The following is a 14,828-nucleotide window of genomic DNA, read 5'->3' on the forward strand; positions in this document are numbered from 1 at the left end:
GACCAAATCGGTATTATAATAATTACTATATGCATGCATCAACATAACAACAAAACACGCCTTCCAAACGAACGAATGATGAATAATTCCCGTGAATATTGACCGAAAAGAAAGAGCATGCCTCATATGAATCTGAAAATCTTTTTTTTCTCATTGCTGGTCAGTTTGTGTGTGTGTGTGTGTATATATATGTCCGGACGGTTTTAACCATTTTTTTATCATCATCAACATCATCCAAATTGCATTGTACAATTGTCCGATTGAAAAAAATCAAATATTTCATTTTGCCATTCTTTTTTTTTTCTTCTTCTTCACATTGATTTATTGGTAAGTTTTTTTTCTCTTTCCCATTCTTTGTGTTTTATCTAAAAAGAAATTTTTTTTTTTGGGAGAAAGATGAAAATAAAAATCTTTTGCCATGAATCTTTCAAACATTACACACACACCGAGAGACACGAATTTTATTGTACGAAACATTCAATTATCATTTCAAAAAAAAAAAAAAAAAAAATTACAATGGCCAATGATGATTTACAGTGTAAATTTTACATTCTATGTGATCATCATAATCATCATCATCGATCATTCGATTATTTGTTGGTTGTTTTTTTCAATTGCTTTTCAAAATAATAGCAATTTATGAACAAACAAAATTGTACAAGAATTGAACTTTAATCATAAAAAAAAAATTCAATTGAATGTCACGAACACACCATGAAACGAACGATGAACAACAAACGGTGGACAAATTGTATGTGTTTGTGTGTGTGTGCGTATGTCCGACAGAAATTAAACCAATCCAACCGTAAATTTATAAATCGTCATCATCACACAGAGAGAGAGAGAAAAAAAAAGTTGACAATTGTTGACGACAACATACCGACACCACCATATCGACAACAGAATTTATCCATCCAACCAATTTTTGTGACAGGAAAAAAAAGTTGTAATTTTAATTTGTTGTGTGTGTGTGTGTAATGTGTGTGTTTCTATTTTCTTCGTGGTTGATCAAAAATCCAATTGCATTCAAAATTATCTCCTCTGTTTTCTAGTGGATAAAAAGAGGATGTATTAATGAGAGAGAAACACACAAATGATTTTTTTTTTTTTGATACTTTGGAATTGTTTTTATCATTTTTTTTTCTGGTTATCACATTGACAACATTAAAATCAACGACAACTATCATCAAGAAATCAAGCTTTATATTTAATGATGATGATGATGATAATGATGATCCATAGTGTGTTTTGAGTTTATTCATGTTTTTTTGATTGTCAATGTAATGATTTTCAATTATTCTTTGCTGCTGCTGGTTGTTGTTGTTGTTTAGACTAGTTTTTCTTGTTTTTTTTTCTTTCACAACAATTGTGTGTGTGTGTGTGAATTTTGTGTTGTTGTGTTTTTTTATGCAACTGGTATTATCAGTTTATACCACACCTTTATATGTTAAAAATAAAATTTTTTCCATTCTTTTTTTTTATTTGGATTTTAATTTTCCAGATTTGATTGTATATAAAAGTTCATCCAGCTGTAAGGTGTTTATTTATTTTTACACCCCAAAAAAAAGGTTCATCAACACATCATATCCGAATTGACCATTCGATATAAAGGACGGACGGACAGATTTTATTGTTTTGTTTATTTATCATTTTTTTTTGACATTTGAAAACCGTTCGAAAAAAAATGTCATCAAAAGATTATGCAGCCGAACAATTGGCGCGATTGAAACGAATGAATTTATCGAATCATAATGATAACAAGGTATGTAACCTTTTTTGATTTCATAATTCTTTGATTTTTTTTGTGTGTTTGTGTTTGGGTTTTTGGGTTTTTTTTTGCATTATGTATACAAATTGTATATTATATTATATGTTTAATAATAATCACAAATCGATTCGATTCGAAATCCAGGTCAGCCACTAATAAAAGTATAGCAAAAGCAAAAAAAAATTTTCTAGTCGCGCTTCAGGAATTTCTTGATCCAATTCCATCACAAACACACATACATACAGACATATCAAAACTTCCATGACAACCGTGATTATCAAATTTGTCAAGTGAAACATTACCGATTATAACTGTGGTTAATTTTTGTTATCATAATAAACTAGTTCATAAGGTTCATTGTAGTTCCAGGATCTTTTATAGTAAATGGAACAAAAACTGTCAGACGCCACAGAAAAAAAAAATTTCCATTAACCATTGTAATTGGTGATTGAAAAATTCTTAAGAATTCTCCACTATCGAAACAATCGCGATTGTTATTAATTTTTTTGACATTTGATTAATTGATTTTTTTGACTTTTATTTTTTTCAAATTTATAATTTATTTATCATCAAGAAAATGGATGAAAAAGAAGAAAATATGACAACCATATTCGGTAAACCGGTTGCAGATTTAAAAAATTCACTAACTATTGGACCACAAGGACCTATTCTATTGCAAGATGTTCAATTTTTAGAACAACTTGCACATTTTGATCGTGAACGGATACCGGAACGTGTTGTACATGCAAAAGGTGCCGGTGCTTTTGGTTATTTTGAAGTGACATCCAATGCCATTACCAAATATTGTAAAGCTAAATTATTCGATACTGTTGGTAAACGTACACCGGTTGCTGTAAGATTTTCAACTGTTGGTGGTGAATCTGGTTCCGCAGATACTTTACGTGATCCACGTGGATTTGCTGTTAAATTCTATACGGAACAAGGCAATTGGGATCTAGTTGGAAATAATACACCGATATTTTTTATTCGTGATCCAATTCTATTTCCATCGTTTATTCATACACAAAAACGAAATCCACAAACAAATCTTAAAGATGCTAATATGATTTGGGATTTCTTTTCACTTGTACCAGCTACTACACATCAATTTTCATTTTTATTCTCCGATCGTGGCATACCCGATGGTTATCGCCATATGAATGGTTATGGATCACATACATTCAAATTGGTCAATGGCCAAGGTGAAGCTTTTTATACGAAATTTCATTTTAAAACACAACAGGGTATTAAAAATTTGGATGTCAATACTGCTACACGTTTGGCAGGTTTGTGTTTTTTTTCAATTTGAATTTTTTTCCCATTCATCATTGATTTTTGTTGTTGTTGTCAATATTTAGGTGAAGATCCTGATTATTCTATACGTGATTTGTACAATGCAATCGAGAATAAAAATTTTCCCAAATGGAAATTACACGTACAAATCATGACATTCGACCAGGCAAAAACATTTAAATATAATCCATTTGATTTGACTAAAATTTGGCCACATAAAGAATATCCATTGATTGAAGTTGGCGATCTAGTTTTGGATCGAAATCCACAAAATTACTTTGCTGAAGTTGAACAAATGGCTTTCTCTCCGGCTAATATGGTACCTGGTGTTGAACCATCACCTGATCGAATGTTACTTGGTCGTCTTTTTTCCTATACTGATACCCAAAGACATCGGTAAATTTCACTATTCAAGTTAAAAAAAAATTTATTGAAAATTAATTTTTTTTTATTTAAAATTAACTAGACTTGGAGCAAATTTTCATCAATTACCAGTGAATCGACCAAAATGTCCGGTTATGAATCCAACAATACGTGATGGACCATATTGTTATGATGATAATTGTGGTGGACAACCAAATTATTGGCCAAATTCATTTTCAAATTGGAAAACTGATCAATGTCATCGTGACCATTGTGATCAGACCGCTGGACATATTGATCGTCATGATAATAACAATGATGATAATTTTGAACAGGTTACTGAATTTTGGAACAATGTACTATCGAATGATGAACGTGAACGTTTAGTGAATAATATTGCTGAACATATGAGTCAAGTAGATCCAATGATACAGGAAAAAGCAGTACGTAATTTTGAACGTGTACATCCGGATTTTGGTGGCAAATTACGTACAATACTAAATCTTCATAAAGTAAGTTGCCACAAACATACATACAGAAAAAAAAAACAATTGTAATTTCTTTTTGCATGAAAATTCGGTTCCATTTTTTTGCTAATTTTTTTCTGTTTTTTATTTGTTTTGCATGATCATTTTTTTTTTCGTTTTTGTCCAGTGAATGTGTCCAAACAAAACAAAACAAAACAACAACAAAAAAATTATCATCAAACCACATCATAATTTGCCCACAAGATTTAACGTAGCAGTAGATGTTCCAGAAAAAAATCATAGATAACATTCCATTGTCTTCGTAACAAAATAACTAAACTAAACTTTTATTTCATATTTTCTTCTGTCTTTTAATTCGATCGTCATTTTAATTGAATCATTTTTCACATTAGTAGAATATAATCGATGATGAACATTTTCATTCAAAACGACATCATAATAATCTAGAAACAAATCTAAATTTTATAAACAATAACAATAATAATGATGATGATGATGATAATCATAGAATACATACATTATATAATCTAGCTCGTTTGATCTTTACAACATCACAACGTTTAGCACCGATTTGTCGTACAGTTAATTGTTCATCAATATCACAAACACAAACACAATCATCACCAGCATCAAGAGCTATTTCGGAGGCAGCAACAGCTGCCACACGATCATTGTTACAATCAACAATATGTGGTAGTACAAATGATATAAATGAAACAACAAAATCAAAACAACGATTCAAATAATAAACTAATTATACTAATACCGTAATACAGGAACCGGAATGACAGGAAAAAAAACTTGAAAAACTTTGATTCATTTCAATGATTTCTTTTTTTTTTAAATTTTTTAGGCAAAATTTTAAAGTCAACATTTTTTTTTTGGGGCCGGAAATTTTCAACTATTTTAACTCAGCCTGACACACACACACATTTATGATTGTAATAATAATAAATAAATAATTGAATCATCATGTTCGATGTTTGAAACAATTTATTGAATGATTTTTTTTTCTGAAAATAAAATAAAAAAAAATTTATTTCAAATCAAAATATTGTGTCTTACCATTTGTTTACTTATCGTTTATTTATCCATGAATTCAATTTTCTATTACTACTTATCATTTCAAAATTTTCAATCAAACAACGTGTTTTGAATTGTACATTGGAAAATTTATGTGTATACACAACATGATCAATAAAATAATAGTTGAACAAACAAACGAAATATGTTGATGGCAACAAAAAAAAAAAAGAAAAAATTCTTTGTCGAGGACACAAAATGAATGAATAAGTTGAATTGAATTGAATTGAATCTAATGTGAAATGTATGCCATTATTCAACAAGTTTATTTTCATTTGTTGCTGATCAATTCATTTATATATACAGGTTTATTTTTTTTTTAATTGCTGCCCTGGCCGATCATGTTTCCGCAATTTCAAGAACATATAATAATGCTCATTGAATCGATTCATTTCATTCAACAATATGATTCATAGTTGAATGAAATTCATGAAATATAATGGATTAGCATATATATTCATTTTTTTTATTCTACATCAAATCAGACATTTCATTTACAGCCAAAAAAAAACCAAAGTATGAAATGAAATTATCATTCTTCTGGTTTGATAATGTGACCAAATCATATTCGAAGAATTAATCATGTTTCAATGTTAATATTATTATGTGTTGGTAAATATCATTGTAAACTATTCTTATTGTCTTCTCATTTTTTTTCTCTTTCCATTCTCTCTCTCTCTCTCTCTACAAATTCACAATCATCAATAATGATGATCAAGGTTGATCAATCATTCATTCATGCAACTTTTTTATTTTTTAATTATTACTCATAAAGTAATGATGATGATAAAGCATGATGAACAACGAACAAACGAGGAAAACAACAACAACATTTCATATTTATTTTTCCTTGAACATTACTGTAGAAAGATGGATTCAATTTTTTTTTTTTTTTTTGGTACAAATCAAAATGACCAACGATGAAAAAAAGATTGTCAATTTTGACATTATCTAAAAGCGATATGTTCCAAAAAAAAAAAATCATCTTTTTTTTCAATAATGGTCAAGACATTGAAAGCCTGATAGATGAATGGATAACATGACATGACAAAACAAAAAACAATCGAGAACATTTTTTTTTCTGTTTGTTTGACCGCCAACGAACTATGTATGTATGTTTTTTTCGCTGGGATTTACAAATTCAATTTTCTGTGCGCATCTTGTTTTGATGTCGAAATTTTTTTTTTTGTTAAATTAAAAAAAATCATAATTTTCGTTTCATAAAAAGGTCATCATCAAATTTTGCAAGAAATCTTGAATCACATCACTATTGAAAATCCAATGACCACACCGCATTGACTTTGATCCAAATTTTTTTTTCCAATGATCATCATCAAATATGTATTTTTTTTCAATGATTTGATTAGTTTTCATTGTTTTAATTTGATCATTTTTTTTTCTTTTGTTGTCTAGATAAATTGGATCGAGAAAAATTGAACAAAATTTGTTTGGAAATCAAAGAAAAAAAAACCAATTATATGGATAATAAGAGGTGAATCAACTTTTTATCATCATCATCATCTTTATCGTTTTCAAGACCATTTAATGATCATTAGCTTTAATTTTTGTTTTTGTTTTCCCGCTTACAACTCTCTTCGCTTCATCTTATTTTCAGAACAAAACAAGAATTTTTTTTTCTACAAATCAAACAAAAATTATCTGGTTACAACGATCAAATGAATTAAACGAGGCGCCTGCCATGATCGAAGTTTTTATAATTCGAATCATTAATGATCATCATCATTACATATCATCATTTTCAATTCTAAGTGAAGAATACACACACACACACACACACATAACTTTCTCCTTTCATTCATTATCATCGTCATTATCTTTGAGAATGAATGTTTGTTGTTGATTGGTTCTCTTTTAATTCATTCATCGTCTATATGTACAAACACGAACACACACACACACACACACACATAAATTATCTTGACGAATCTTTTTCAATGTCTTGGACATCATCATCATCATCCTCACATAGCAACGACGGCTACGACAATAATAAATGGTGTATAACCAGCAAAAAAATAACAACGACAGACGACGACTACTATGATCATGATCAAACTAAGAAAAAATTGTTCTGTAGATTGATCATATTCATTGTAATCATCATCGTTAATATAATTATCATTATATATGACGGTGTTTGTCTGTTGTTGTTGTTGCATCGGAAACAAAACATTGATCTCATCTCTTGTTCGGTTGCAATAAATTTTTACCTGTGAAACAGATTTTGTGTGATGAATAAACCAGATTTCAATGGGGAAAAAAATGGGCAACGACGATCATAATGTTTGTGTTTGTGATCAATAATGATGGTTATCATCAAGGATAATGTGATTGTTTGTTTCAAAACCAAAGTGTATTTTTTGTTTTACCTATGTAAATGTTGAATTCAATCAATTTGAACATCACCATTGTCATCATCATCATGATTGTTTGATTGTGGTTCCGTTTTAAACATTCCGATTGAATTTTCAAATCGGAAAATAATTGTCACCATTTGAAATTCTTTTTTTTAAAATCGTTTTTTTTTGTCATTCATTCAATCATTCAACCATCATCATTGAAATCACCACATGAAACAAATATAAACATTTGAACATCTTTGGTTTCGCATAAAAGGTTTGTTTACGTTTTTTTTTGTATCTCTTTTTGCACTAACCACAATCAACAATGACGATTGATGATGATGGTGATTGACAAATAATCCGGTATGCATAAATGAAAATGGCAAACATTTCCGAATATGAAATGAAAATGGTAGTAAAAAATAAATTCAATTTCAAATTGAGTATATAAAAATGATTCAAGCAGAGAGGCAGATGTTTGAATTTGTGTGAGTAAAACAGCAGAAGCAGCAGCAGCCGCAACAAACAAAAAAAACCGTTCCAAATGTGATCCATAAAGAAAGCCCTAGTTTCTCTCTCTTTCTCACTCTTCCATTTTTATAATCAATTTTTCCGAGCATCTTCATGATGGACAAAAAAAAATTTTTTTTTCATTCAGTCGATTTAAATTGATTCGATGACTAGCTACTAAATCCAGAAACGTCTATTCGTGTCTGTTTCACACATTTGAAACAAAAAAGTTTTTTTTCTTGTATTTTCGTCACACCTACACACACAGTTTTTTTTCATATATATTGTCCGATTGAACGAACATTGAAATTATTGAACGACTAATTATTATTATTTCATTGATTTCAAATTAATTTTGTATATTATGTAAGTTGACATTTTTTGCCCATTAAAATTGAAAATTAATTAATTTCATTGTTTCCACATCATAAAAAAGTCACAATTATCCATTATCATTAACGATCAAAGACTCATGGCCGGTCTTTGATTATTTATTGATTAATCAATCAAAGAATGTTGTTATCCTCGATATTCATTGCTAAACTGTAAATGTAGTAGTATATAGTGATTTTTATTTTCTTTTTTTTTCGAAATAATTTGCTTGTAAAGAGAACACATAGTGTGTGTGTGTTTTGATTTATTTATCAACAACAATAAAAACTGCCACCATTCGATCAATCAGTCAACAACAACAACAACAACAACAATAACCGTCACCCGAAACAGATTGGATTTTTTTTTGCTGAAATGGAACAAAACAATTTCGTCTTTGCTTGACCAAAAAAAAAATTATTCATTTCATTTCATTTCTTTTTTATTCATCTCAGTACAAATTAATTTGTCATTATTTACAACCTGACCGACTACGACTACGACGGGCAAGTGAACCGTTTCCATTTTATCATCAACCTGGTTTCTTTTTTTTTTTTTTTTTGGTTCTCATTCCTTGCAAAAAAAAAAATCTGATCAAACTTGAAAAAAAGAGTTTTTTTTCACCACCAATTTTTATCCATGTGTGTGAAAAAAAATGTATCAAGTTTTTGTTTTTTCAATTTATATATCGAGATAAAAGAAAACTTTTTTTTCTATTTTGAATTTAATATGATTCATTTTCTATTCAAAGATCATGATGATCGCATGAATATTTTTTTGCGATTTATTCATTTTTTTGCCACTTTTTTTTGATTCATAATCTGATAATCAATCAATTTTTTTTTGGTTTTACTAATAAAATGCATCCATTTTCATTATATTTTACTGATAATATAGCAGATAATGATGATAATCGCCAAAATACAACGGTTATTACGGCAATAGCTGAAAATAGGACAAGAGAAAGATATTTATCATCATTGTACAACGACGATCGTAATCAATCAATATTTATTCATAATCCGATTAGGCAGAAAATTTTACAACAAAATTTCAGTGATCAAGCCGATAATGTTCGATTGATTTCTATGTCTCGTTTTCATCCATCTGATCATAATGATTGTATATTGGCCACTGAAATTATTAACGATAATAATAATCACCATCAACAAACGATTTCAACATTGAATCAAATTCATCAACAACAACGTAACCACCGATCAACAACACAGTCATTATCGTCAACCATATCTACATTATCATATCATTCTTCTCGTCATAATCATTGTAAAAACATTCCAATAGAATCAAAATTCTTTCTCATTAATCTAATACGGAATGTATTCTACATGCCGTCGACAATACCAAAAAAGAGAAAATTTTTATCAGCAATCACATTGCTTATACTGGTTTCAATATTTTGTTTGATATCCAGTTCATTAGTCAATGTATTGATCTCATCATCATCATCATCATCGTCATCGTCATCGTCCGCATTACAGCATTCATCATCATCATTATTTCCATATTTAGCTAAAGGTAATCACAATTTGATTACATTTTTTTTTTTTGAAACAAATTCAATTTCATAAAATCATTTAATGACAATTATTTTTTTTCACTTTGCTTTTGGCCTGAATTTATTAGCCAATGATAATGATAATGATGAATTGGCCAACAATATTGACACCCGACTACAATCATCACATCAACAGCCAATTCAATTGAATGAAATATTTCGTGATGAATTATCAGCAAACTATTTTAATGGTTCATGGATTTCCAACAATGAAATCGCCTTTTATGATGTCGAATACAATCTTTGTTTGTATAATGTTGAACAACAGATAACGAAACAATTTATTCATTTTATACAGGTGGTAAGTAATTCTAGTCATTCTAATGCATTTGATTTTATATTCAATTCATTCATATTACATAATCATGTTTAGTTGACCAAAAATCTTCGTGGATTACAGCTATCGAAAGATAAACAGTATTTATTATGGTCAAAAACGGAGCCAACCGAATTGTTTCGTTATTCGAAATTATCTAAATTAAAAATCTATGACATTCATAATGATACGATCATACAGTTATTTGATGGACCACTATTTGTTGATGCACGTTTTCAATGGGCTGAATGGGGTCCAAAAAATTCTCAACTGGTATTTATTTATGATAATAACATTTATTATCGCCATTCAGCACGTTCGGATACGATTCGATTGACCGTGACCGGTGTTTCTGGTGTTATATTCAATGGCCATTGTGATTGGCTTTATGAAGAAGAGATTATGAATCAGGCTAAAGCATTTTGGTTTTCACCAAACGGTGATTATCTAGCCTATTTACAGATTAACGATACATTGGTCAATATGGTTGCATTCAAACGTTTTGGAGAATATTCAAATGTAACAACAAATCAATATCCACATTTACAAACGATTCGTTATCCAAAACCTGGTCGACATAATCCACAAGTAACAATTTATGTGGTTAATCTTCATTCGCAGACTGAACATATTCGTATGGTACGAATTGATCCACCGATGAAAATATTCAATGAACGTGATTATTATGTTTCCCGTGTGATTTGGTATGATGATAAACGTTTATTGATTGTATGGACTAGACGTGATCAACGGCGATCATTATTAACAATTTGTGATAGTAATTATCAATGGAAATGTCAAGAGGTTTGTGTGAAACTGAATATCATTAAACTAATAAGTAAAACTAATCCTTCTTTTTATATTTAAAAAAAAACCACTAAGCTTTACGATTTATTTTCCACAACCGGTTGGGTGGATGGTTTCGAAGATGGTTTATTGAGCGCTGCATATGTTGATAAAGTTATTATTCGGACACCGAAATTTGGTAGTAAAATTCGTGGTGATTTTTATCATATTGCTGCCATTAATATTAAGGTAACATTGTGGAAAAAATTTATCTGATTTTATTTTCCATTGAATGAATCTTGTGCATTTTTTTCCAGGATAAATCGATTAATTTTCTCACACAAGGAGATTATGATATTATCAAATTGATTCATTACTCGCCCATCACCAATGAAGTGTATGTTTTTTCCTAATCGAATAAAAAAACTTGTTCACCATCTATATTTTCATTTCAGATATTATGCATCAACATTGAGTAATCATCCTGAAGTACAGCATATAATGAAAACTTCATTAACAATTAAATCTGATACAGTCTGTCTAACCTGTTATCTTGGTAATAGTTGCCGTAATAATGATGCTCATTTCAATGAATTAGGCACATATTATATACTCGAATGTAAAGGCTACGAAATACCACGTGTTGAACTTCGTAATGCACAGACAAATGAATTGATTGAAATATTTGAAGAGAATCGTAAATTGTATCGATTTTTGCAAACAAAATTTATTCCTAGATATGAAAAAATTTATGTAAAATTAGCAGATAATTTTGATGCTATTGTTGAATTTATTTTACCACATGATTTTAATGAAGAAAAACGATATCCAATGGTGATTGAATTGTATGGTGCACCTGGTACACAGATGATCAAAGATAAATATGAAATGAATCATTGGAGTTCATATTTGACTAGTAAACATCAATATATTTATGCTAAAATTGATTGCCGTGGTACTTCGAATCAAGGCCTACGTCATTTACATCAATTGTATAGGAATGTTGGTCGTATCGAAGTTGATGATTTAATCAATGTTGTTTGGTTCTTGAAAAATAACCTAACCTATGTTGATCCGGATCGTATTGCTCTTTGGGGTTGGAGTTACGGTGGTTATTTTTCATTGATGGCTTTAATTAAACAATTTGATCATCGATTATTTTCATGTGCCATTGCCGTTGCTCCGGTTTCCAATTGGATGTTTTATGGTATGATTTCCATTCGCGAGACCATTTTGTTGATTTGATTTATTTTTTTTTTTACAGATTCTGCTTATACGGAAAAATATCTCGGTTTACCAAACAATGATGATCCCAGCAGTATTCAACCATATCAAGATGCCAATCTATTAGATTTTGTTGCCGGTTTGAGAAATCGAAAATTTCTATTGATATACGGAACAGGTGATGGTAAGTTGAAAAAAAAATCTAATTCAATCAAATCAATAAAATGATGAATACAATTAAATTCATTCTATTGACAGATAACGTACACGATCAACATACATTATTATTGATGAGACAATTGAATAAATTAAATATTGATTATGATGTACAAATCTATCCTGGTGATAATCATTTTCTTTCACGATCAAGTGCACATCTTTATCCACGAATGACAAGATTTTTGCAAGAACAATGTTTTGGCCAATCACATCAATTATAATAATAATAATTTATTTTAATTGATTAATTTAATCGGTCTGTTAATTTTTTAATCTTTATTTATTTGAATTTTTTTTTTGCTGGTTGTTTTCGTTTTTTTTTATTTCTTTTGAAATTTGAAATCAATATAAATGTCACATTATTATTGTATAATACTATACAAAGCAACTAAAATTTGATATATCATATCCGTGTGAAAGGAAATAAGGCATTTTTTGATTTTATCGACAAAGGAAATCTTCGATTTTGATGCTTTGAAAGTTGTTGTTGATGGTGATGGTGAAGCTCGTTCGATTTTGGGCTTCGTTTTCTTTACGATTGAACGCACAACCACACAACCAAATTGAATGAAATAACATTGATTGAAAAAAAACTGCTAGATCCATATTGAGATTTTTTTTTACTGTGAATCTTGTATGTGTGTGTGTGTGTTATGTGTCTGTTGTTTTTTTCTGTTTTAAATCTCTCAACGTAATCAAATATGATCATGATTTTTTCCCATATAATTCGATTGTTGTCATTATTATGGCCATCTATCATCATATTGGCTGATCAATCTTCATTGCCCAGTTTGAAACAACCAATTTGTAGATGGACTACTAAACCATACTTTGATAATGATGATAATAAAACAAAAATTTCCGAATGGAATCTAGTATGGCATGATGAATTTGATTCGAAAATAACATTGGATAACCAATGGACAATTGAACATGAAGTGAGTACCTGTACTGGTAATTGGTTACAACAAGAACATTGTAATACAAATCGTCCAGAAAATGTACAGATTATTGATGGTTATCTAATGTTAGCTGCACGGCGTGAATCATATTATGATCATGATTTTACGGCAGCATCAATGACAACGAATCAATATTTTACACACGGTAGATATGAGATTCGTGCATCGAATCCTATTGGCAATTTTCTTCGTACATCTATATTCACTAGAAATCATGGAGAATCATATTGGCATGAAAATGGACAGATCGATATTTTTTCCTATGTACAGGGAAATAACATCATTCGTGGTATACATTATGCTGATTCTACTAATTTCTATGAACCTGTTGATCAATCATTGGAGGCTGTCAACATTACAAATGCTAGTTCTATGAATGATTTCCATCTTTATGGTGTCGAATGGAATAATGGAAGCATACGATTCTTTTTCGATGATTATTATAGCCATAAAATTTGTTTTTGCAATGAAAGTAAGTGTGTTAAATACATTATTATACAATTTTTCTAATGAAATTTTTTTTTAACCTCATAGAAAAATATTTAAAACCATTTCATCAGCTACGATTACAGATTGGTGTTGGTGGAATATTTTTTCATGTTAAGAATTTATCCGAAAAAATTCATTGGAATTGTCCAACATTAGTTGTCGATTATGTTCGAATTTATCAATATGTTGATCATATGAATAATAATGATACACAGATTCCCGATTGTCATTTTAATACATTGCTAGAATCAACAACAAAATATGATATAGTTTTGAATAAAATCTGTACAATGACCAGACAATTAGATCAAACGGATTCATCACTTTCTGATTATCCTTCATCATTTAAATTGACAAATTTTCAATTCGGTATGTTTGTTTGTTTTATTATCAATATATTATTTTTATTATTACTCGGCTAATTTTATTGATTTGTTTTCATTTGTAATTCTATTTCTAAAAAAAAAAATCCAGTAATAATATTGATTAGCATATTAATCATCCTATTTGTTGCCGCATTGATCTATCTAATTGTTCAAATGAAAAAATTTGGTGCTAAAGTTGAACATCAGATTGATTATTATAGTGTACCACCGCCAAGAAATTCCTATACAATTCCTGAAGATCGTGATGAAATCTATGAAATACCTGTCTATGATTATGATGCATTAGAAACACAATTGGAAAGAACCATACAGAATACCATAACCAGTAAAAATGAATATCTAGAGATTAAACCAGCCACCGGACAACAATCAGATCCACCAGCATATGAAACAATTATTTCAGAAAAATCATTTACCATTGATCATTACTAGATGGCGGAACATGATGGTTGTCAACCTTGAAAAAACAACAACAAAAAAATGTTCAAAATTAAATTTCGAACTTTGATTTTTTTTTCCACAAACACTCCGCACAGATGCTTGGATATATTGTCATTGACATTAAACTAAATAAAATAAATGAATGATGATGAATTTATCATTTATACTTGTTTAGATTATTTGAAT

At 29.4% G+C, this 14,828-nt stretch overlaps 3 protein-coding genes across 17 annotated transcripts; all 3 read left to right on the top strand.

Annotated features, from left to right (window-relative positions):
- Positions 1–4,964, top strand: Cat (Catalase). 11 transcript variants are annotated; one of them, XM_075732327.1, is made up of 6 exons: positions 1–327; positions 1,502–1,762; positions 2,343–3,054; positions 3,127–3,457; positions 3,528–3,936; positions 4,766–4,964. In XM_075732327.1, the coding sequence occupies exons 2-6, from the start codon at positions 1,685–1,687 to the stop codon at positions 4,775–4,777; spliced, it is 1,542 nt and encodes a 513-aa protein (XP_075588442.1). In that variant the 5' UTR covers positions 1–327; positions 1,502–1,684; the 3' UTR covers positions 4,778–4,964. The 11 variants fall into 11 exon arrangements, with proteins under 11 accessions (XP_075588442.1, XP_075588445.1, XP_075588443.1 ...); XM_075732330.1 differs by having other exon boundaries at positions 4–327; positions 4,079–4,964; XM_075732328.1 differs by lacking the exon at positions 1–327 and adding an exon at positions 416–1,280 and having other exon boundaries at positions 4,079–4,964.
- Positions 4,965–5,714: 750 nt separating this feature from the next.
- On the top strand, positions 5,715–12,737 carry LOC124494073 (inactive dipeptidyl peptidase 10). Of its 5 annotated transcripts, none has more exons than XM_075732334.1 (11): positions 5,715–6,107; positions 6,224–6,336; positions 6,409–7,632; positions 9,138–9,779; positions 9,888–10,120; positions 10,193–10,939; positions 11,018–11,170; positions 11,239–11,318; positions 11,377–12,128; positions 12,186–12,329; positions 12,404–12,737. In XM_075732334.1, exons 4-11 carry the CDS (start codon positions 9,329–9,331, stop codon positions 12,583–12,585), a joined length of 2,742 nt encoding a protein of 913 aa, XP_075588449.1. In that variant the 5' UTR covers positions 5,715–6,107; positions 6,224–6,336; positions 6,409–7,632; positions 9,138–9,328; the 3' UTR covers positions 12,586–12,737. The 5 variants fall into 5 exon arrangements, with proteins under 5 accessions (XP_075588449.1, XP_075588448.1, XP_075588452.1 ...); XM_075732333.1 differs by having other exon boundaries at positions 5,815–6,107; positions 9,141–9,779; XM_075732337.1 differs by lacking the exons at positions 5,715–6,107; positions 6,224–6,336 and having other exon boundaries at positions 6,465–6,487.
- Positions 12,738–12,856: 119 nt separating this feature from the next.
- LOC124494076 (beta-glucanase) lies at positions 12,857–14,804 on the top strand. Its single transcript, XM_047057226.2, has 3 exons — positions 12,857–13,798; positions 13,861–14,184; positions 14,290–14,804. Exons 1-3 carry the CDS (start codon positions 13,066–13,068, stop codon positions 14,631–14,633), a joined length of 1,401 nt encoding a protein of 466 aa, XP_046913182.2. The 5' UTR covers positions 12,857–13,065; the 3' UTR covers positions 14,634–14,804.
- The last annotated feature ends 24 nt before the right edge of the window (positions 14,805–14,828 follow it).

This window comes from Dermatophagoides farinae, chromosome 6 (genome assembly GCF_024713945.1).
Source record: "Dermatophagoides farinae isolate YC_2012a chromosome 6, ASM2471394v1, whole genome shotgun sequence".
Classification (NCBI taxonomy): Eukaryota; Metazoa; Arthropoda; class Arachnida; order Sarcoptiformes; family Pyroglyphidae; genus Dermatophagoides; species Dermatophagoides farinae.

Excerpts from the sequence above, each read along its gene's own strand:
- LOC124494073 (XM_075732334.1), top strand. The coding sequence starts at position 9,329 with ATGTCTCGTTTTCATCCATCTGATCATAATGATTGTATATTGGCCACT. Across the intron at positions 9,780-9,887 it reads ATTTCCATATTTAGCTAAAG|CCAATGATAATGATAATGAT; the intron begins GTAATCACAATT and ends TGAATTTATTAG. Across the intron at positions 11,319-11,376 it reads TCGCCCATCACCAATGAAGT|ATATTATGCATCAACATTGA; the intron begins GTATGTTTTTTC and ends TTTTCATTTCAG.
- Cat (XM_075732327.1), top strand. The coding sequence starts at position 1,685 with ATGTCATCAAAAGATTATGCAGCCGAACAATTGGCGCGATTGAAACGA. Across the intron at positions 1,763-2,342 it reads CGAATCATAATGATAACAAG|AAAATGGATGAAAAAGAAGA; the intron begins GTATGTAACCTT and ends TTTATCATCAAG. Across the intron at positions 3,055-3,126 it reads TACTGCTACACGTTTGGCAG|GTGAAGATCCTGATTATTCT; the intron begins GTTTGTGTTTTT and ends GTCAATATTTAG.
- LOC124494076 (XM_047057226.2), top strand. The coding sequence starts at position 13,066 with ATGATCATGATTTTTTCCCATATAATTCGATTGTTGTCATTATTATGG. Across the intron at positions 13,799-13,860 it reads AATTTGTTTTTGCAATGAAA|AAAAATATTTAAAACCATTT; the intron begins GTAAGTGTGTTA and ends TTAACCTCATAG. Across the intron at positions 14,185-14,289 it reads ATTGACAAATTTTCAATTCG|TAATAATATTGATTAGCATA; the intron begins GTATGTTTGTTT and ends AAAAAAATCCAG.